The sequence below is a fragment of the Periplaneta americana genome, chromosome 1, assembly GCF_040183065.1.
Source record: "Periplaneta americana isolate PAMFEO1 chromosome 1, P.americana_PAMFEO1_priV1, whole genome shotgun sequence".
NCBI classification, from domain to species: Eukaryota; Metazoa; Arthropoda; class Insecta; order Blattodea; family Blattidae; genus Periplaneta; species Periplaneta americana.
The window spans coordinates 107,227,788-107,252,117 of record NC_091117.1 but is presented as its reverse complement, the minus strand read 5'-3'; the positions used below and the strand labels follow the sequence as shown (position 1 = coordinate 107,252,117).

General features: G+C 35.7%; 1 protein-coding gene and 1 pseudogene across 5 annotated transcripts in view; both read left to right on the top strand.

Moving 5' to 3' along the window:
- KrT95D (phosphofurin acidic cluster sorting protein KrT95D) overlaps positions 1 to 16,294 on the top strand; it is a 1,059,178-nt gene extending 1,042,884 nt beyond the window's left edge. For all 5 annotated transcript variants that reach the window (XM_069825465.1, XM_069825491.1, XM_069825473.1 and 2 more), the window contains 2 exons: positions 7,504 to 7,620; positions 14,420 to 16,294. In XM_069825465.1, coding sequence (XP_069681566.1) covers positions 7,504 to 7,620; positions 14,420 to 14,538 — 236 coding nt within the window. In that variant the 3' untranslated portion in view covers positions 14,539 to 16,294. The remainder of the gene's footprint in view (positions 1 to 7,503; positions 7,621 to 14,419) is intronic.
- Positions 9,541 to 14,413, top strand: LOC138708832 (uncharacterized; annotated as a pseudogene).
- Positions 16,295 to 24,330: the final 8,036 nt, after the last annotated feature.

The window sequence follows — 24,330 nt, the reverse complement described above, 5'->3', positions numbered from 1 at the left end:
CTGAAATCAAAATTTTTCGGCAAACAGTGAATTGATATGCAAATCTGACTTTAAGGTAGAAGCTTTCTGTGAAGCAGGCTTGAATAATTTCAAGGGAAAAATTGTTCCAGGGCCAGGTATCGTTCTTGGGACTCTTCACTTAGCGCACAAATGCTCTATTGACTGAGCTACCCCAGGAACCATACACGACACCGTCATTATTCTTCCCTTTATATCCACACAACTTAAATGGGGATGAGTTGAGTGGATATAAAGGGAAGAATTGTGATGGTGTCGTGTATGGTTCCTGGAGTAGTTGAGTCAGTAGAGCATTCATGCAGTAAGCAAAGGGTTCCGAGATCGATATCTGGCCCCGGAACAATTTTTCCCTTGAAATTATTCAAATGAATTGATACGTTACTTGATGATCAACGAAGAACTGATACCAATAAATACAACGAAGGGGCAAAGAAAAATAGAGATATATTATTACGAATCATTGACGCTATTTGTCTTCCAGCTAAGCAGGGGACATGATGAATCAGATAGTTCTTTGAACAAAGAAAATTTTTTAGAATTTTTTAATGTGTTAAAAAAATATGGTTTACTTTTAGAAAACCATCTGAATTCTTCCACAGTGTTTCCAGGAACTTCTCCATTGATTCAAAATGATACCATAAAAGCTATTACTGATTTAGAAAAAGAAGAAATAAAAAATGAAATTAACTCGGTTTCATTTGTAGCTATAATATTTGATGAAACTTCTGATATTGAGAACAAATCTCAACTATCTACAGTTCTCCGCTATGTCTATGAAAGATTCTTGGGCTTTGTAGATGTTAGCGCTGATAGTACAGCAGATGGTTTATTTAGCTTCCAGGTTAAAATGTCCAAAGTACAGTATCCAATTTTGAAAATGTCCACAACAGAATGTCGAAAAGGAAAATGTCCATGCACTACAAAGTCCACAGTTAGTCTTGTCCCCCTTCGTAAAGATAGGTATGATTATGGACGTCTTCCATTGTTCTGGCAAAATTTCCTTTTCCCAAATAGCAAGTACAAGCGTATAAATTTCGTTAGATGATGCGCTTCCACCCTCTTGTATTAATTCTGCTGGAATTTGATCGATACCTGGAGATTTATAATTTTTCATATTTTCTATCGCAATTTCGACTTCAGAAAGTGTGGGTTCGGGTATAAATGGGTCAGCAGTTTGTATTTTAATTTCATCCCGATCATTTCTATTTGTATGACTTGAGGCTTTCCCGGCATTTGATGTGGAATAACTCTTCTCGGGTTCTCAGCCAGGTGAGTTGGAGATCTGCTTCCAAGCTTTCGACGGCTAGCTCTGCCATCTTCTTCAGGGAATGAATAACTCTTCTCGGGTTCTCATCCAGGTGAGTTGGAGATTTTCTTCCAAGCTTTCGACGGCTAGCTCTCCATCTTCTTCATGGAATGAACCCGAGAAGAGTTATTCCACATTTCTATTTGGCCCATGTACATTTAGTAGTTGCCCAAAATAGTTCTTCCATCTGTTCAGGATTGAATGAGAGTCTGCAAGCAAGTCACCATTCTCATCCTTGATCACATTTACCCTTGCCTGATATCTGTTCTTAAATTTCTTTATACCCTTATATAAATCTCGAATGTTTTTATTCTTACTATATGTTTCTACCTCATTCAGTTTTTCCTTCAAGTAATCTCTCTTTTTATTCCTAAGTGTAGGATTTGCTTCCCGTCTGTCATTGAAATAATTACCTCTATTCGCCTCAACTGGATCCTGTAAGAATTTCAATTTTGCCTGTTTCCTTTTTCTACTACCGCGCAACAATCTTCATCAAACCACGATTTCTTTTTTTTAGTTTCATAATGACCTATGCTCTGTTCAGCTGCAATTTCGATACTATCTCTGATATTTTCCCACATGTATTGACATCTAACTCTTTCTCAACTTCGTCGGAGCTTTCTAAATTGGCAAACCTATTTGAAATTTCGACCTGATAATGTTGCTTAGTATCCTCGTTCTTTAATTTCAGGATATTGAATCTAGCAATATTAATTTGTTGCTCTACTCGCTTGGCTACTGATAGTGTTTCTCATAATTCTTCAATTACCAAATAATGGTCAGAATTACAGTCTGCCTCCTGAAAGTTCGAATGTCTGCTATACTAGTATGTCTTCGTTTATGTATCAAAATGTGATCTATTTGGTTGTGTGTCAATCCATATGGAGAAGTCCAAGTATATTTATGTATATCCTTATGAGGAAATGTACTTTTGACAATTAAATTTTTTGATGTCGCAAAGTTGACTAACCAACTCCATTATCATTACTAGTTACGTATAGGCTCTCCTTTCCAATAGTCGGTTTTAAAATATCCTCCTGTCCTACTTTAGCACTGAAATCCCCCATAAATAAATAAATAAATAAATAGAGTAAACATAAATATTGCTACTATTTGTGAAACACGAATAGAAGTTTACTCAACAATGGCAGCGATTTTTCGGGATTTTTGGATCCTCTTTTCACTCACCAACTTCTCACTGTTTGGAAACACTGTTTGATTGATGCACAGTCTCAGTGCACATTTTAAATTGTAATCTGACAATTGATTTCTATGTCGAGGTTTGTTAATTTTCATCAAAGAAAGAAACTGTTCGCAAATGCAGTGGCGTATACTGGTTAAAGGGCTTGGGCTACCACTGACCCTATTATTACACAAAATATATTTTAAAGTCCCTATAATAAAATTCCTTACCTATTTATATATGAATTCCAGACGTCTTGATTGGGACGAAAATACTTTGATGACTTCGTCATTGAAATTACAGTTGGGCCGCTTGCGAAGTTTCTGTAGAAATGACTTTTCAATGGACATCAGTGCCAAGCCGGATAAACGTTCTTGTGTATGAGTTGATCTACAGTAGGATTTTATTCTCTTCAACGCAGAAAATGTTCTTTCTACTGATGCTGACGTAGCTGGTATTGTCACAATTAATGTTGCCAATTTAAGGACTTCAGGAATAACTTGGTTCAGCTGGTTTTCATATATGGCAGATAATATTTCATGGATAGGTTTGTTCGAAAAATCAAAGACTTCTGATGAATATATTACACTTAATTCATTTTTCAAACGTACTTGATCAAAGTGACTATTATAGGACTGAAATAATTTGTTTAGTGCCTAATTCGGGAAGTTTTCTCTATAAGCAGAAAATTTTTGAGAATCTAGAAGATATGTGAACTGAAGCTTTCCATAATCAGAAAATCTTCAGTAATTTCCATGTGCATACGATCTAGTATGCTGTAGTACAGCTGCCTGTATTTCAATTCATCATCTCCTTTTCTTCGCTTTAATGGTGGTTCCATTGTATTGGCTGAAGAATTTTCATTTTCCATATTACTCCATATGGACGGAAACCCACTACGTCTGAACTCGAATATAGTATTTTTTAACTTTGATACCTCTTGCAAGCAGTATGCTATGTCTAGACTTTTTGTCTGAAGAATATTGTAGAGCACATCTGTATGTGCGAACACTCTAGCATAGACTTCAAGAAGAAATATATTCTGAAACTGTGTGAAAAAAATACAAATATCCTTGAGCCTGCACAATTACATCATCAACCCAGTTTTCTTCAGAGTCATTACAAATGATATTTTCAAAGAAAGGAGTCAGTTGTTCTCTGTATTCCTTTACTGTATTTACAAGCCGAGATGTAAAATTGCATCTAGTTGGTGCTACTTTTGGGAGTTTCTTTTTCATAAATTCTTGAGTTTTTCTGATCTTTTAGGAGATGATGAGAAAAATGCAGCTAAACCCGACAGTGTTTTGAAAAAAAAATGCGGCATTCTGGGATGGATGAAGTAGTTTGTTGCAAAACTAAATTGAGAACATGGCTGTAACAATGGACAAATAGTGCTTGAGGATACTTTCCTTGAACTTTTGTTTTTAAGCCATTAATATTTCCCGCCATAACTGAAGCACCATCGTATGTCTGTGCAATTAACTTATTGCCGACATTGTATTCTGCTATAACACCTTCCACATGCTGAAACCAAGCAGCAGCAGTTTTGCCCAAACTGACATTTGTGAATCCTATAAACCGTTCTTGAACATTGGCAGTACTATCGACGTATCTTAAAACAGTGGACAATTGACTCTGATTAGAGCAGTCACTTGTTTCATCAACAATAATGGCCGCAAAAGGTGCTTCTTCTATTTCAGATTTTATGTTCTTTATCATAACCCCACTTATAGCAAATATTGTCATTATGAATTGCGGGAGAAGTACCACGAAATACTGTTGAACTCTCAAGATGATTGGCCAGTAAATGGTCAAATTCACTTAAGGAACTTAAATATTCGATATAATTTCCTCTATTGTCTGATTCCACACGCTCATTATGATCCCGAAAAGCCAATTCTTGTTTTCCTAGAAAGCAGACTGCTTTAATAAGACACAGTAAAATCTCCCGATTTTTTTTCCACAGGAGCATTGTGTTGGTTGATATGTAGAGCTTTTTGCTTATCTAGCTGTAAATCAATTCTTGTCTTCCCAAAGTTTGCAAAGTTCATGCTACTACAAATATGAGCTTTTGATTTGTCGTGTTTTAGGACTGCCGTTCGAAGGGAGTTGATATTAAAAAACCCTCTTTTGACCACACATTAGTTTCGCGGCTAAATAACAAACATGTCCAGCAAAATAGTTTAGACAGTTTAGAAGTACCACACAACCAATTCCACTTACCATATGATGTTGAAGTGAAATGGCGTGTGTACTCACGCTGTTTTTCTTTTACGTCCATGGACAAATTTAACTCAGGAGTTGGTCTTTCCATTTTCACAATTTCAACTGCCTCGTTGTATGTACGACGGTTATAAGGCACTTAATAAACCTTCTATTACACAGTCATTTTCAACACAAACCTCTCCAGAAACTTGTTCTGCCATATTTTTCACAGTATCACTTAATTGGGAAATTAAAAACTTAATAATTCACAATTAATATAACTCTTAGACACTCGAACAAATCACAAATTTAAAATACTGCACTGCAAGAACACAATTACATTCATGAGCTAGCATGCTAAGCGTATTGTTGCTTCGCACCTGCGAAGAAACCGATCACGAGAGCGGCAACTCACCCGACCTACACTCCACGATGGAAACAGAAGAGAGCAGGGGATGGGCAGTTGTGCGAAGGACAGCGTGCGCGGTATGGTCACAGGCTACCTCACGTAGCAAGCGGTTTCTCCAGCGATGCCGCCTTGACAACTTGTTTCTTTTCGAGAGCAGAGAGCGCATATAAATCTAACAATTACTTTAATTTTAATTACTGTGGTAAAACTAATAATAAAAAATTGTTACATTATGTTATATTATAAACTTTTTCTTTTGTAATTTCCTTGGGCTACCACCGGTAGCCCCGGTAGTCCGCAAAATACGCCCCTGCGCAAATGTATGTTGACCTAAATAAGCACAAGATTCGAGTGCATGACTGTGCAATCGTGGAAATCGGACCTGTGGAAGATTGTTATAAAAGGGACACAAACGTCTCTTGGTTGCAAATTTCTCCTTCAATTCCCTGTCACATTGTAGATTCGAGTGTTCCAACTGCAATTCAGTTAAAGCACGGTGAACCTCCATGGAATATGGAGTCGCGAATATTTCAAAAATACATTCAAGACTTTCCAAATCCTGGAATCTTGAGTGCAATTCCTGATTTTGTTCTAGTATTTGCGCATATTTACGGTCGTTACGGAAGTGTGAACTGTTCTTAGTTTTGAGAAATATCCGAGGTTCTTATCCTTTAACTGACATTCCCAAAGTGACAATATAAGTTTAAAGGCCGTAACTTTCTTACTATCAGAAGTGAAAGCTTGTTACTTGGACACACAGCTGATTTGCTAAAATTATGATCCGCCAGTTTTTAGGGGTTTTGATCTGTTTCTGTAGACTGACACTACTTCAAGGCCTTTAATATGGCCACATGCTCTTCTCCTTCAAACTTGTCATATTCATTAGCATGATGCGAATAGTGTCTTTGCAAGTTGAACTTTTTTATGCTATGGAGAACCTTTCCACAAACTAGACATTTAGTCATTTCATCACAGTTCACAAACAAATACATTTCTTCCCAGACTGGGATAAATATAGGAGGTGTAGAAGACCTACGATTACATCTAGTTTCTGCACCTGATATGTTTGCAGATTATGAAACCGTCGAACTGCCACAGCATAGGCGAAGTTTTGGGGGGGGGGGGGGGCACTGCCCTCCAAACTTGTCTGAACTCTCTTTTTTTTTCTATTAACATTAGAAAATATTGAATGCAAAAGACTTTTCTTGCTTTTGTTTATGATTAAGTTTCTGTGCTTAAATTGATGAATTAATGTCTTCAGATCATGTGTCTAGACTATAATATTTATTTTAAATTTCTGAATGTTTTAAGAATTTCTATGCCTCGTTTGAGGAATGGAAGCACTGTAATGTTTCTTTCGTAGCAGCGTGTACTCCTGTGTTAGAAGTCTGCAGCGGCCATCTACTGAATTAAGTGTTAGTGAAAAAAACACCATAGTCCCATGTAAAAGGAGTGAAAATTTTCAGTAGTTTTCATAAAACAACTATAGTCCAAAGATTTTTTGTGAAAACAGCCATTTTCCAGGCAGATGGTACGTTGGTAGCATTTACAAATAATATCCCATTCATAAACAAAAGTAAGAAAAGTCTTTTGAATTCAACATTTTGTAATGTTAATAGAAAAAAAAGAGTTCAGACAAATTTAGGGGGGGGGCAGTGTTCCCACATACCCACCCATAACTCTGTCTATGTTTATGCCCTATTATAATTTGTAGTAGACCTACAGTTGAAGCCCTATACAACTCAGTCCGAAACATCGTGGATATGGATGTAACACTATAAGAAACATGCACCCCAAAAATACTTTTATTAAATGATCATATTCCGATATACTGTACCACGGTTAAACTATAACAGAGGAGTAAGTAATTGATATCCCCCATAACCTCGTTATATCGGGATTCTATGGTTTTGCTCTGCCCCCCCCCCCCCCAAGGAAATGGTTCTCTCTCCGCCTATGCTCCACAGTCACTCAGAAGACCTTGACTTGTACTGCTGTGCTGCTTGCTTCTGCAATGCACTTGCTCCAGAACTCTGCCCGCGCACCAATATACCTCAGTTGACTACCATTCATCTATAGCATATCCGTGAAAATTGTAACTAAAATGTGTTCCATAACACATTCATGGAAATCGTGACAAACATTTTTTGTAGCAGATCAGGGAAATTATGACTAAAACAGGTTTTTTAATAAATCTCTGGAAACAGTTCTGCTGTTCCATGATACACTCTTGTATAACTTTAGATCATGTAATGACATCTTGCGTATTCAACACAATGTATCACATGAAAAATAATATATTTAAAACTGTAGGTATGGAAATCCATTGCTTAATGCTAGCAATTTATTTTTATTGGTTCTATTGTCTCTGTTTGTTTTCAGTTATGCGCCTGGGAAAGAAGAAGGAAAAAGAGAAGGAAAGCGAGCCTAAAAGTCAGTTAGTTGAAGGAGTGTCAAGACTGATCTGTTCAGCCAAAACCCATAGCGTTCCTCTCAAAGGTAACACTAAGCTAATCTTCTCTTGTATTTGATTCATTCATTCATTAATGCATTATTCTACGTTTATAATTATAGCTTTAGTAAATTACTGACTTGCTTCTTGTGTGTTGAATACTCGTACATTTTGGGAGAGATCCACTATATCTCATTTAACCAATAGGTTTCCATAATTACACCATTATCATCTTATCAACATCTTGGTAACTAAAAATACTTCAGTTTTAAGGGATTGTTAAATAAAGAATTAGCCACCGGCGTAGCTCTGTCGGCTAAGGCACTTTCCTGCCGATCTGGAGTTGCATTCGGGCGTAGGTTCGATTCCCGCTTGGGTTGATTATCTGGTTGGTTTTTTCCGAGGTTTTCCCTACCATAAGGCAAATGTCAGGTAATCTATGGCGAATCCTCGGCCTCATCTCGCCAAATATCATCTCACTATCACTAATTCCATTGACGTTAAATAACCTCGTAGTTGATACAGCCTTGTTAAATAACCAAGTTAAAAAAAAAAGAATAAATAGATAAATAAAGAATTACCGGTACTATCATTACTCGGCATTGTTTGTTTGCACAGAACATGAGTAAGTCAATCCATGCTCAACTCAGCACATGTCTGGAATCACTATGCTTCTGTAATTTTATGTGTTTGGAAAGTGTGAGATTTTGAACATATTATTTGTTTACTTATTTAGCTCTGGCAGTTGTCAGATTACAGGCCCTCTGCAGGGAAATTTGAGATTCAAATCCCCTGCAGACTCATTGCATTTGAGGCGCCTAGTTCCATAAGGGCTCAAGGCACAAAACAATAGTTTGTTGAAAAATTGAGTTTTGTGAAACTTGATATATTTACAAATTATCAGACATAAAATGTAGAAATTCGATAAAAAAGTTGCTGAGAGAATACCCTAATATTTAAAGAAAAATTGTGAGTATGGTAACTTACATGTTTCATTATGAAAAATGTATGTCATTTCAATTTCAGTTTTATGTAAATATGAATTTTCAGTGTGAGTTACGAATTTTTTTAATGAAGTAGAAATGTGTTAGGAAAAGAAAGCTACAATAGTTTTAGTAACTCAGGTAATTTAGTAACATGTCTTATTACTAGGGCTATGAAAAGGGAGCAGTTAAAGCTAGTGATGGTACCGAGTATAGCTGCGGCAGGTGGAATGGGGTGAATTTCCCCTACAACTTGACGTAAGCAGCAATACAGTCGCTGCTTACGTCAAGTTGTAGGGGAAATTCACCCCATTCCACCCGCCACAGCTATAGTCGCTGCTTACATCAAGTTGTAGGGGAAATTCACCCCATTCCACCCACCGGAGCTATACTCGGTACCATCACTAGCTTTAACTACTCCTTTTTCATAGCCCTACTTATTACCTGTACAACATCAACATCAGGATCATTCACAACTGGTTACAGATTATGAAAAAAGATCTTTTCCTTCTCAGGCATGAACTCCAACAGTTTCATAAGATCTCTCAGCTTGATTTTGAAATCTGCCTTGCATATGGATATTTTATAGGAAGGTTTTCCAACTCATTTGAGAATATTTCTTTTATCACCATAGGACGATCTCGCATATTGTTCACCACCAAACTAACTACTTCCCATGGAACTTGAAGATCATAATCCACTTTGAAGTGGAATTGCGGTTCATGACAAGAAGTAAATTTTATCATTTCATGGTTATGTTGGCAGTGCTGGAGACAAATGAAATTCAAAATACACACATTGTGCTTTGTGTCTTCCTGGAATTAAATTTCATACAAGTTTCGAGGAAGGTGATTCTTATTTATTTTATATTTCAGCTAGGCAGTAAAGAACATGTACTGTTGGTTCACAGAGTGAACATTATTTGGAAATAGCATGCAAAAATGGCAATAACTCAAAAATTGCCATCCTGTGTTTTAGGTCCTTATGGAACTAGGTGCCTCATTTGTAGTGAATAAAGAAGTTCTCCTGTACTGCGGTTTTTTAGGCTTCAGCTACAGTGCAAGCAGCGCGGCACGTTGAGTGGTGGCGTGGATGAATTACAAACGCATGTTAACAAATGCAGCTGGCTATAGTGTGAGCGGAGCGGCATTTTGGAGGGGAAGTTGGTTCAAGGACAACGCTACACGCCGCTGGCCACTCACCCTTGTTTGAGATTTTAGCGGCGCCGCTCACAATTGCAAGTTATGAATTGTCAAGGAATGAGAAAGAAGTTCTCATTTAAGAAGTGAAAACCCGAAAATTCCTGTGGAATGACAGGGAGAAGAACTTCAAAAACCTGTCCATGACGAGGAATATATAGACAGACATTTTACTGAATGCGAATAATATTTTTATAATATGCCGTGTGATTATTATTATTATTATCATCATCATCATCGTACTTCATAGAATATTGTCGGGACAGACACTCAGTACTGCGTACAGTATTAAACATATTCCAACTCCGAAATAAAGGTACAATTATATGATTTAAATGTGTCTATTGTTACAATTAACCATCGTTAATGCAAAGAAATACCGGTACGATTAAAACAATACAATCTCATACAAGAATATTGACACTCTTGTTATGAAAAAGCACAATCTATTAAGTACAAATTATAATGTTATATTAACATCTGCGAATGATTGAAATAATCAGTGAAGTTATCCTTATTTGTTTAGCAAATTCACTGCAACTATTATTCCTGTGATCTGAGTTCTAATGAGTTTGCACATCATCAGTTCCTGTCAATTTGTAAAGCCGTTTCATGTTAATGCAGATCATTGTTTGTCGCAATCTTTTTCTCAAATACTTACTTACAAATGGCTTTTAAGGAACCAGAACCCGCAGGTTCATTGCCGCCCTGACATAAGCCCACCTTCAGTCCCTATCCTGTGGAAGATTAATCCAGTCTCTATCATCATATCTCACCTCCCTCAAATCCATTTAATATTATCCTCCCATCTACATCTCGGTCTCCCCAAAGGTTCTTTTTCTCAAATGGAAGATAATATGTGCTGGCTCTTTTCATATTTGTGTCAATATTCCTATTCATAATCGCCACATAGCACGCAATATTGCGAAAGCACATCCACATATTATTTTTCGAACACTAGATAAACGTTAATTAAAATTTTCCCTTCTAGGCGTTAGTTCTCTCACTAGATATTGCCTCATAAGATAAAGTTTTGGAGGGTAGGTTTCATCTCCAATAAGTACAAGTGATACCTTTACATGTGAGTTCGATAGTTCAGGCACATCGTTGGTCTCCAACAAATTGAGAAGTGTAAAGTTGTGAAAATGCCTCCATCACTCTGGTTCTCTCTTTCCACCAAATCATTGGTTAAAATTTTTTGTCTGCGCCAGCAATACTCTGCAGTAATAGTACGTAAATTAAAATAGCTGAACCGAATTTATCGAGACCCTTTATCTGACCATGATTTCGTCGTTTATTACGAAGGAATTAGGGATCCACAACGTTCATAGTGTTCACTTACTATTTTGTTTAATTTTTCTTTATTTGGTTGTGGTATAAATTCTTTAATCAGTTCATTCTAGATTACCTCACGCGTTTCTCTTGCCATTATAATTGCTGTAGATTTCTCTATCCTGAAGGAAAATGCCAGTGATCGCAATGATGTCCCTGTGGTTATAAACCTACAAGAAAGAGTAATGTTAGAAATTTACCTTAAATTCTTCTTCATTTTAACGTAGTAGACTTAATATTAGAATATATTAATATTTTAATCACTAATTCATTAAATATTCATTATTGCATTGTATTTCAGAAGACATGGCAAAAATAAGTGGTAGAACTTAAAAGATAAATTTCAGAAGGAACTCCAGAAGCTCCCAAAGATACGAAGCGGTTCCGAAGCTCTTGAATCGCTACATTGTTATGGGCGTTTTTCGACCTGACGATGTTTATGAAGGACTTCGTCCTTTCTGGTAGGACTGTAGGGAATCCTTCCTTCCAGGAGATCCCATCGACTCCAAACAGCCCTGATTTGGGGGAAAGTGGCGACAATTGTCAGCGATGATAATGTATCACTTCACACGAATATGTCTTCGAATGCCTCAACACCAAATCCAAGGGCTCGAAAACGCAAATCAGACGAATTGATGAAGAGAAGATGCTGAAACTTGAGTAGTTCGATATCCTGTTAATAAAGTAACGGCAAGAGAGCATTTCAGTTGTCCGGAGTACAATTTTTAATGTTTCTTCTGCTGCATATGAAAAGTAATAATTATAAGTGCAATGGAAAAATTAAAATTGCACAGCACACTATTGTAAGAAGTTTTAAATGATATAAACCAAATATGAATAAAATGAAAAATATTGAAAACTGTTCATTTCTAATGTTAAATTTTTGTAAGTATAAACATGTGTTTTTTTTGCCATGTAAGATGCACCCTTAATGCGACTTAATTCCATCAACACAAAAATTTAAGGATTCATAGGACTATTCTTATTTAATTTAATTTATATGCAGTATAGCCTACCTGTATCATTGCTCGAAGAATGCATGATCCTGTGTCTTTAACTTAAAATCATTTTATCTTAATGTAATGATTAGCCATTGTGCAATAGTGATAGTTCTCTGGAATTTCATGGCTTGATTCTGTAGTCGCTCCTTATTTTTATTTAGAAAATAGTCGAAAATTGTAATAGGCATGCAATTATACTCCAAATATCTATCTGGAAATGCCCTTAATTCTCCATACAAACGATGAAATTCTCAAAGTTTCACATCTCTTATTAAATGTATGAACATAAAATTCTCTTCCTTTCGGAATATGTATGATAAGAACTTTCTTGTGTTAAATTTTAACGTACCTTGTTAACATGTTTCGACCTATTTTGGGTCATCTTCAGAACTGGTCATTGTTGGTCTTGGCGCCTCTTGTTTCCTGTGAGGGTGCGTTCGTAGTGTAGAGTCAAAGAGTGTATGTGTTTTGAAATTGAGTTGTGTGTTGAGAATATCGTACACACCCCAACGATATTCTCAACACACAACTCAATTTCAAAACACATACACTCTTTGACTCTACACTACGAACGCAGTCATATTATAAGTTTTTGACTGAAAAATAAATTGTGTATATTAAGATTCAACAAGTTTGTTGAATGATATCATCAGTTATCTGACATTCGAATCAGTGTGACTTGTATCATACAAAATGGAATGGAATATTGAAACAACTACCTGTATATGTTTATTGAAGATGAATGTAATTCCAGAATTGTGGAACAATCAAAATATTGTTTACAGTATAGGTCATTCGTTATCTCATGAAACCTCCCCTGCGCATTAGGGGAAGAAGAAAGTGGACTGAGAAGCTTCCCTCCCCAGCTACACTTCCACTTGTAGTTAGCTAACTTATTCCCACCATATGGTTCTTTCTGTAAGCTATGGAACACACATGGATTTGGTTTCATGAGATAACGAATGTTTATTTGCGTAAAATTTTTAATAAAGCTTTATTGTTAGCAACCATTTTTTTTTTAATTCATCCCGAAATTCTTGACCTCCAATAATATTTATCTTCACCACTTCAGCTTTCTTCTATCAAAGGCTGTGACTAAATATGCAACTATCACTATAGTTTCCAGAGGCATGACAAACACTACTGTGTTTATTTAGTGGATTTTATTTTAGCCACATGCTCAAAATAAATGCAACAAGGTGCATGCCACAATGGGTGACAAGTTTCCATGCCACATTAAATTTATGACACGATTTGAAGCATAGGTGGAGCTAGAGAATTTCATTAGTGGTGTCCCCCATGCTGCAAATTTTGTGACCTGAAACTACATATTGTATGTTATATTTGTTATATTTGCAGTAGGTCTACACAATAGCATTATCAGCCTCAGAAAATATACCTAAAAACATTTGGTTCATTTATTATTGTATTGATTACTGCATAAAATATTATGATTTTATAAATAATTAACTAGTCTATGTTTAATCAATTTTTCTAGAATTTTAGCCAAGTTTGATATATGTGAAATGGGTCTGTAATTATTCATGTTGCTTTTATCTCCTGATATATAAATTGAAATTACTATTGTATTCTTTAAATTATTTGGATAGACACCTTGATATAAACATAGGTTTAAAAGTTAAGATTAAGAAAAAATATACAAAACTAGACCAGCTGACTTTTTGAAACTTATTTGGTAAGAGTACTTAGAATCATTATAACAATAGAGCCTCTAGAAAGGAACCATGTTCTTAAATACATCAATAATTTATCAGCTCTGATGGATGGAAAGTAGTCTGCTTAGCAGAGGAGAAAAGCCGAATTTGCCCAAAATATCCGAGTTATACTCTTATGATCAAGTATTAGTCTTCATGCATAACCAGATATCGTGTAAGAAGAGAAATAAGGTTATTTACTGAATATTTTTGAATTTTGTATATATTCGAGACATTTCTTACAATTTACATATAGCATTGTAGGAAGTCTACAGGTTCATTAGGTGGTTCCCCCCCCCCCCCGGAGCTCCACCTATGTTTGAAGTCTCGCATCAAAAACAGGTGGCAATAGAAGACGTGTATGGTAACATGCTACAAGTTGTTTACTGTTGCCTCAATGGAATGGCGCTTTTATAAACGAGTACTAGAGTAATGTCTTTGAGGGTATTGAGACTGGCTTTATGTAATGTTGATTATTCACGTTCTTCATGAAAGTATGGCAGCCAATTCTATTAAACTATGGAGACTCTTCCATGAAAGCCTAATAAAACAATAAGAAACAAACCTGCCCCACAGTTATTTTGTCTGACTGATTATCCTTGTGTGGATGTTCCAGTGAGCATTGATGGAACAGAATGGTCGGGAGTCAAGTTCTTCCAGTTGTCTGCACAGTGGCAGACACACATCAAGCACTTCCCCGTCACGCTGTTCAGTTATCCTGAAGCCAGTCTGTAGCTCAAGTGCGACCCTCTGCAGCTGCCAGTAAGAACACACCGGAACAGCAGAAGACGAGCGTGGGTCACTCTGCTAGTGTTCCCTGGAGCAGACTCATAGATTTTCGCATGAGTGAGACTCGAGTGAGTGCATGAACAATGAATAGTTCCTCAGTCATCTTTAACTTTGGAAAAACAAAGGTGAGGAATGAAGGGCTAGAGGGACCAGCACATCATGTCGTGTAAGTCGAGGAAATGCTTTCAGTTTCATAATGGCTGCAAGTCATGTCAAAACTGGAAACTAGTCATCGGTGCCATTAGGCATTTCTCATAATACTGTGTGCTGGTTGCCTCGAAACTTTCCTTCATTGAAGGTTCCCTTAGACATGAGTAAAATATTAACTGGCGTAGGATTTTTTGTCTTTGGGGGCCAATTAGATGCGTGAAAGCTGATCGTATAAACTTAAATGGTCTTTTACACAGCATTGGAGGGGAATGTAGACTAATGCTGCATGTCCCTCATTTCTAGTGCATGGACAATACTCGTTTGTTGTTGTTTCCATTTGAGGAAAGTTGAAATATTTAAGTATCCCCCCTCCCTTCTCCTACACAGAGATGTGAGTTTCATTTTCAGAATTTTCTACATTTAACATACGGTAGTGGAGATGACATTGTCACATCCCCTAATGATGCTAAGGTGTGAACATTCAGACAGCAGACGAGTAGAATTGTGATTGAATGAACCACTGCCAAGTCTATTCAGTACGAATGGGCAGGTATATCATTTTGGCTTCCAGTTTCTTAATTTGAAATTATATTTTCTTGTAAAAGTAATTGCTATAGTTGGGTGGGGGTTACAATTGTACCAAAGATAACAAATCAAGTTTCTTTTGAGTATATTTTGTACTCAAGGCAGACTGGATACTGATGTGAATACTGTCTGTTTACAGTAACACTATACTGTGATCAATAATTTTCAATATAGTGAGAAAAATCAGAATGATAATATAGTACCAGTGGCATATTATTTTACAAAACAGTTTGTTTAATTTTTGAAGCTGACATCACAGAGCACAATGGACATTCCGATATGTGAACTCAGTAATTGTAATATGTAGGAAAGTTTATGAAGGACAGGTGCTGTCATGTTGTATGTGTTTCTCTTCCCCTCCATTTTGAGGTGTAATTTCTTGTTGAACTGTCCTCTACAGTTGTGAACGTGTACTTACCACCCCTGATGCAACTGACCGGACCTCTAACATAGTGAAGGCCACATTTGATATCGTATTTTTACTTTTTTTTCTTTCAGAAAAAACAAAACTGCAGTTTTCAACGTATGAGTTAATTTAGACGTTGTTTTTCCAATGTTACATTTTATACATAAATATTAAATAATTTCTTTAATTTTGTAAAACGCAAATTTTTTGAAGAAAAGAAATGAAAAGAAAAAGAGAAAGTAAATGTAACAAAAAATTTAGTATGCAAATTGAAGTCAAGAGTAACTTCTAAGCGTTCCTTTATTTATTTTTTTTATTGGCAGCCTACATGTGCATGTTGAGCCAAATATTCCATATAAACTAACCTTGATCCTGATCCTCGAACCTTCAGTGTTCTCCTTATAGTCCCCTTGTTCAGTGTGTGACATGCCTAAATAACAGTTGCCATTATAAACTGTCTGATATTGCAGTGTTTTAAAAGACACAATAAAAATGTATTTATGTGTACAGTCAAAATAATGTACATCTTTAAAAAAATGAAAAGCATACGATGTAAGCATACATATAGTTGTATTTTATATTTATAACTGTTTACCATTATTCCTATCAGGGGTAGACAAATCCTGGGCCTGCCTCACCATAGCACCTAAAAGTTTTTGTGGCTCCTGAGTTTATTGAGTTCAAAATTTTTTAAGACTTCATCTTTTTTTATCTTGCTGAGACTGATAACATAATGTTAACAAAAGCAGTCGTAGGAAAGTTCGAGTGTCTGATGTGTTTTATTAATTAATAATAATATTATTTAATACAGTATATTTTAGCAATTGTATCTTTTAGTTCGAATTGTTTTCTCATTGGATGTGTAGGTAAAATGTGATGGCTACCGAAAAAAAGGGGCTGGCGCCTGAAAATTTTGGATTTTTGTCTATCCCTGATTCCTATCCTTCTTTTTAACTTTCAGAAAAAAAAAAAAAAAAAAAAATATATATATATATATATATATATACACAGAGTGTATGGCCATTGAATGCCCTTTCTTTAAAATGGACAGTATTTGGAACAAAAAAAGGTTTCTGTATCGTACTTGGTGTCTATTTTCACCTTGTTTAGCAGAAGTTTTTAACAGTAGCACAGATGTCACTGGAACACAGTGATTAGCAGAGAATCTATGGTCCGTCCCAGGAATCTGTGGAGTAGAAAGACGAAACAAGACCTCTGCGCAAGTGGTATGTGGGAGGGATAGGGCCAATGACTGCTCTGGTGGGAGGTATTGCTTGAACAAAGCGAGCAGTCACTTGCAGGAGGGGATAATTTCTATGTGAACTCTACCCTACCTTCTACTACGAGTATCTTACCACTTAGGGGACTCGAGCTGATGCTGCCCGCAATACACTTTGGCACAGAGAGACTCCGCTCCCATATGCGCGAAGTTACTCCACAGATTTCTGGGACGGACCATAGTCAGCGAATTGTTTAGGGCAAGGGAAACCCCATTACAGAAATTACAGTATGCACTGGTTTTTAGTTGACATGCACTGAAAATAAGTAAAGATTCAAATTCCAGTGGGTCTGAATGGGATTTGTAGTGAAAAAGATGGTGTTTAAGGGCAGATTTTTGTTGATCACTTCAGTTTCTTATCTCATATTCCACTATTTCTGTACTAATGATCATCAGTTTATATGGACTATAATGAATGAAGTAATTTTAATACCACGATTTTTGAAAAGAGTTGTTGTTTTGGCCCTAGAGGTAGATGTATTGGTCAAAATAAAAGTATTTACTTTCACTTACTCACAAATAACGTACAGAGAGTTCCTATCAGACCAGTCCCACTCCAAGCTCTATCTAACAAAATCTGTTGTCTGTCAATGAACAGTCGTATGTCAGCATATGGACAAGTCCTTGCACACTTCCCTATGCAGACTAGTCCCACTCCACTCCTTGTCACTTAGCTTTGTCAAGACAAGTGTATTGCACTACCATCATTAAGCCGACAGAACATTACTACCTGGTACCAGTCTGCATAGGAACTCTCTGTATATTTCCTCTTCCTCTGTCAAGTTCATTGCCATTTCATTTTATTTCACAAAGTTATCTTTATGGAAATCACTAGAGAGTCCAGTACCATCAATATTTTATTCTTTGTGTAAATGTATTGTTCACCATACATATCAATAATTAGATATGTATTATAGGTAATTACTTACTTACTTACAGTTTATAAACGGCTTTTAAGGAACCTGGAGGTTCATTGCTGCCCTCACATAAGCCCGGTCCCTATCCTGAGCAAGATTAATCCAGTCCCTTTCATCATTTCCCACCTCTCTCAAATCCATTTTAATATTATCCTTCCAGCTACATCTCGGCCTCCCCAAAAGTCTTTTTCCCTCGAGCCACCCATCTAACACTCTATATGCATTTCTGGATTCGCCGATACATGCTACATGCTCTGTCCATCTCAAACGTCTGAATTTAATGTTCCTAATTATGTCAGGTGAAGAATACAATGTGTGCAGTTCTGTGTTGTGTAACTTTCTCCATTCTCCTGTAACTTCATCCCTCTTAGCCCCAAATATTTTCCTAAGAACCTTTTTCTCAAACTGAGAGTTCAAGTTTCACAACCATACAGAACAACAGGTAATATAATTGTTTTATAAATTCTAACTTTCAGGTTTTTTGAGAGCAGACTGGGTGACAAAAGTTTCTCAACCGAATAATAACAGGCATTTCCCATATTTATTCTGCGTTTAATTTCCTCCTGAGTGTCATTTATATTGGTTACTGTTGCTCCAAGATATTTCAATTTTTCCATCTCTTCAAAGGATAAATTTCCCATTTTTATATTTCCATTTCCATTGATCACGAGATATAATCATATACTTCGTTTTTTCAGGACTTACTTCCAGACCTATCTCATTACTTGCTTCAAGTAGAAATCTTGTGTTTTCCCTAACATTATTTATTTATTTAATCTGACAGGATTAAGGCCATAAGGCCTTCTCTTCCATCCCACCAGATAACACATATAAATACAGACGCTGATGAAAATAATACAAATTAAATTAAAGCCCTAATAGAGGGTCAACAGGGTTAAAAGAACACTATAGAGCACTCATCGAGCTAATACAAGAAAAAAAAAAAGAAAGAAAAACAGAGATAGCAATGATGATAGTGATAACTGATAATGATGATGATGATGATAATAATAATAATAATAATAATAATAATAATAATAATAATAATAAATACATGTTAATTGTCAATTTTACAACAGCATAGTTACAATATTTACTATATGTCATGGGTTAAGCCGAAGTTGCGCAACCTGACAGGTGTTCAACAAGCAATTCCATGAACTAGAATGTGATTTTTTAATTTAAATTTGAATTTTGATATTGTCCGACAGTCTCTGACATGGTCAGGGAGAGAGTTCCAGAGGCGTGGAATAGATATGCTGAAAGATGATAAGTAGAAGGATGTTCTGTGCAGAGGAATAGAGAGAAGGTACATGTTCCGGGTTCGAGATAGTGAAAGGTAAACAAAACGAGATGCTAGGTAAGAGGGTGTGGAGGTGTGGATGATTTTAAATAGTAATAAGAGAGAGTTGAAGAATCTTCTTTCTTTAAGTGGACTCCAAGACAACAATTCTAGTGATAGTGTTACATGATCGAATTTTCTAATGTTACAAACGAAACGAACGCAGATATTATGAACACGCTGTAGTCTATGGGCAAGATCAGTATTTAGATTCGTGAATAGAGAATCGCAATAATCGAAGTGGGACATCACTAAAGTTTGGATCAGGTTCTTTTTAAGGCTGAGAGGTAAAACGTTGATTAAGTGTCTGAGGGAATGAATTATGGAAAAAGTTGACTTTGAAAATTTAAATTTGAATCTAAATATACCCCTAAATTTTTAACTGTCTTACTATATGTAATTGTTGTATTATTTATTTTTTGTATTTGATACAGTGCAGTGGCTAGATCTATTAAATTTTTGTTTAATGTTCGTTGGTGGCCCATTATTATAGCTTGTGATAATACAGTAGTTTGTGGATTTTCTTCTAACATATTCAAGCATAGACAAGCAGCTGATGTAACCTTTCAATTCCAAATCCTCTCTGTTATCCTGAACTTTCCTAATGGCATAATATATATAGGTAATTACTAGCAATTTATTTTTATGGGTCCATTTTTTTTCGTGTCAACTCACCAAAGAAAATGTTTAAGCATTTCACATTTTGAAAATGTTAAATAACATGATACAGAATCAGATTACAGCTACGAATTGCGAAATTTTATGTGACATTGGATAGCCCTACATATTCTACTGACATTTTTCTTATTTTTATTTATTTACATTTGTTCTTTTTAATCATCTGGTTTCTCATATAATGTGACCCTGACCAATTTTTTTCTACCTCTTCTCTCTCCTTTATATAACATCCTTTCTTCTTCTACTTTATACCCTCCATTTCCATTAAACTATCTTACTGTTACTAATCTCATTTATCTATTAACTCAATCCTCTCGATTCACTATTTGCTAGATCCCACCATTGTTCACTTTAAGTCCAACTCTTCCTCAATTGCCATCTTATTCAGTCACTCAAATCACTAACGACCACAGTTCACTTATTCCAAGTAATCTAAATGTATATTTTACTGTTGCACTATTTTCTACAATTACATTTCATTTTCACTCTCACTTTTCTTATTAAATTTGGTTTGCTACTTACTTTTCATCACTCCCTGGCTACTATCTTTCTCATCTTTTCCACTAGTATTCCCTCGCCTTTCCGTCTTTTTTATTATTTTACCTTATTACAGTTAGGGCCTACTACTTTCACTATCACTTTCCAGACACAATCACCATTTTCACTTTATCACTTTACTTACTATGTTTCATTTTTCTTTGCCAGTGTTTTGCTACTTAAACAACAACAACCTCTTAAGTTATAACTTTTTTGTTCCTTACTTGTTTCCATTGATGTACCCTTATCCATTGGCACTATCTTTTTGTCCCCCCCCCCCACTTCTTGGAGAATCCTGTTTTCTTATCTCTCTTTCTCTTCCCTCAATTTCCTTTTTAATTGCTGAACCAGATTCCTCCTTCCTACTGGGTAAATGGGAATTATTTATGCTGTATTGGGAAGAAAAGAAGGTGAATGGTAAAATGTCAAGTGCCTCAACACTAAATAAATACCGGTAAGTAATAGACTTGGTTTTCAATTAGGCCTGCATACTGTTTTTGTTCTTACAGGGTAGTAACCATAAATATCAAACTTTCAATATCTGGAGTGTGATATTTGTTACTATCAAAATCAAGATATAAATAATTCATTTAATTAATTTCAATCATATGTGGAACAATACAAAGGACATTCAGGAAGAAAAGGAAAGGTTTTGTTTAGAATAGACAATAAGTAAATATTATAAAAAGAAAATGACATGAACGGAGATGTTATCCCATGACAGCACTCTGAAAGAAAAATAACAATGTTTCAAAGAGATGTATTAAAACTGAATGGAAGTTCAAGAGCATTGATCCTCTTAAGTGTTCTTATTTTTTTTACTATTGTCCAGCAAATTTAATGCTCAAAGATTGAGATGTTGAATTAACTAGTGCAGGTATTTTTTACTGAACTTAGAGATTTCTTCTTTCACAGTTGAAATGTTTCGGTCATGATGAATGACATCATTACGGACATACCATATAGAAATTACACTGGAACAGAAAGTTTTAGATTGATACCGGTACTGTTGCAGTATTTCAATATTTGAGTTGCTAGTGGTTACTCACAGTTGGATGCTGTTCACCCAGATTGGTTTCAATATAGCTTTTTAAACAAGAAGTTTATTTTCTAATGACAGTTGTGATTTAGGTCCCAGTAACCCATTCATTTTTTATGTTCTCAAATTTAATTCTTTGTGTTTAGTTTCAATAAGTTTACACCATGTTAATCGCCAAACTAAATGCATACCTAAATATTTAACATAGTCTGCTTTACGAAGATATCCTGATAACATTTTATAAAGTTATGACTGGTTTTACGTAATGGTTCACCTGACACGGGCAGAAAGATATTAGCAAGATTCAAGCAGCACAAGATCAATGAAAGGATCCTCCAAATTAATAAAAAAAAAATTAAGAAACAAGGAAAAAATGAATGTATAATTTCATTATTAATAAAGTCAATGAGAATAAATAAAACTTGAAAGAACATGTACCAGTACTAAGAATGAATGCAAGAAGATTACCAAAAGAAATGAGGAAAAACAGAATGTTAGCAAACATTATTCGAAAACCTGACATTTCGTAAAAAATCTGCAGATCTGAAACTGATAAAAATGCATAAAATATTCAAATGTCATACATTGCTAGTAGGCCATACACAACAGTAACACACACCAGCTAGTTAATTTCTCAACTTCCCTTCCATCCTTCCCATACAGCACATCTATAAACTGAGCCACCCACACACATGAAGAAGTACAGAGGGAGCTGGATAAAAATTACATATGTTTGTGCATTTCCCAATGCAGGTCACTCTATGTATGCAAAGGTCTATTTAGCTATGCTTGGCAAAATAAACGTATTTTCTATGATCACAGATGTGTGGTTTACATCTCACACATACCTGTACCATATTTTGTGCCTGCAGTGATGGACATTCTTGCCACAAATTGTGCTGTCGAATGACTCACATATTCTCTCATTCATTATACAGAATATAAAGAAAAAGAATTTTGATACTAAAAAAAATTAGATTTCGAAGGTCTGGACCTCTGGAGAAAGCACTAAGGAAGAGACTAGTGAAGTGCTTTGTATGGGGGCAGAAACATGGACATTACGACGAAGTGAAGACAAGCGACTCGAAGCATTTGAAATGTGAATATGGACAAAACAAAATGTGTGAAATGGACAAACAGAATAAGAAACGAAGCCTATTGGAGAGAGTGGGTGAAGAAACAATGATGTTGAAACTGATCAGGAAGAGGAAAAGGAATTGATTGGGTCACTGGTTAAGATGAAACTGCCTTCTGAAGGATGCACTGGAAGGAATGGTGAATGGGAGAAGAGTTTGGGGCAGAAGAAGATATCAGATGATAGAGGACATTAAGATATATGAATCATATGCAGAGACTAAGAGGAAGGCAGAAAATACGAAAGACTGGATAATGCTGGGTTTACAGTGAAAGACCTTCCCTTGGGCAGAACACTATGAATAAATGAGATGCTTGTCTCTTTTAGATTGACCATCGAGGTCTCAGATTATAGAAAATTCCTCCTCTTCTGATTCAAGAAAATGAGTGAATGAAGATACTTAACCACTTTTCTTTTTGGCTGATTTCATCATATGTGTAAAAGTAACTAGCCCCTATAGACAAAACACTGATACACTTATATTGAACATGTACACCGAAAGGTGACGCTTGTAGTATGCATAATTCGTTGTGATGTTTGGGCATGGGAAGTTCTTACAGAAATCTACATGTATCTCATCTTTCAAAGAAGTTTTTGTACATCATCTCTTACAGTTATAAAAATTTCTGCTGCGTTTTAAAGTGCTTGTTTTACTTGTAGTTTCTCAGTTTCCTTCAGAACTTTACTTGTAGCCTCTTTCCCTTATAGTGCAATAGTGTCATGACCAAGTTCCATTTTGTCAGCTAAATACTTGTTACGACTACAAGTATCGCTCCTAGGATAACCATAGTTTATATTAAAATCTACGTTAAATACGGTACAGATCTGTAACTCATCTGTAACATCGAGCTGAGGATTTAAATTTTGTCCTTGTATAGATAGTACACATTTTGCATGTTTTACTCTTCAGGAAGGTAAACTCTGTTTTCTTAAGATTTTAATGGCTGTGCCTACTTTTGAAATAACCAATGTGGTCACATAGACTAATAGCCAAAGTTTCTCCCTTTAACTTACAGGGGACAGTTTTTTGTTTTCCTCTTCGAATTTTTCTCGTCTACACGTTCACTGTTCTCCAGTGTCATGAGATTTAAGTCTGATTTTCTTTGAAACGTGTTTAATTCTGTCAAAATATTTTCTTTTCCTCGATGATGCAGACCTTTGTATGCCTAGGCCATGAACTTATTCATCTTATAAGCTTATATCTTCTAACTGTTCACTGTAATGTCCAGATATTCACAATCACACAAAATGCTGTAAATGTATAACACTAACTTGAGTTCTGCTGAACATTAACAGCAAAAACAAAGTAATCATTCTTAACAGTCATGGATACAGCAATATTCCACATAATCTTAACACCAACTCACCAAATTTGAAACATAATGCTAGCTGCAGTCAACATCTGACAAGAAAGTTAAGCACTTTTCGAGGATTTACCAATTTTTTACCCTGTTGCATCTGGACTTGTGAGGTTATTCCCTGTACAGTCATATTTCAAATCCCTATATTTTCTGCCTTGTCATCTTTTTCCTCAGTTAAATTATGCCACCCAAAGGATTCACATTCAGCCACCAGATGGCACCATAATCCTAAAATTAACAAAAATGGACTTATCATTTTTCCCCTGTGGTCTTCATATGATCTAGATGACGTTGTCTACTCAAACAATA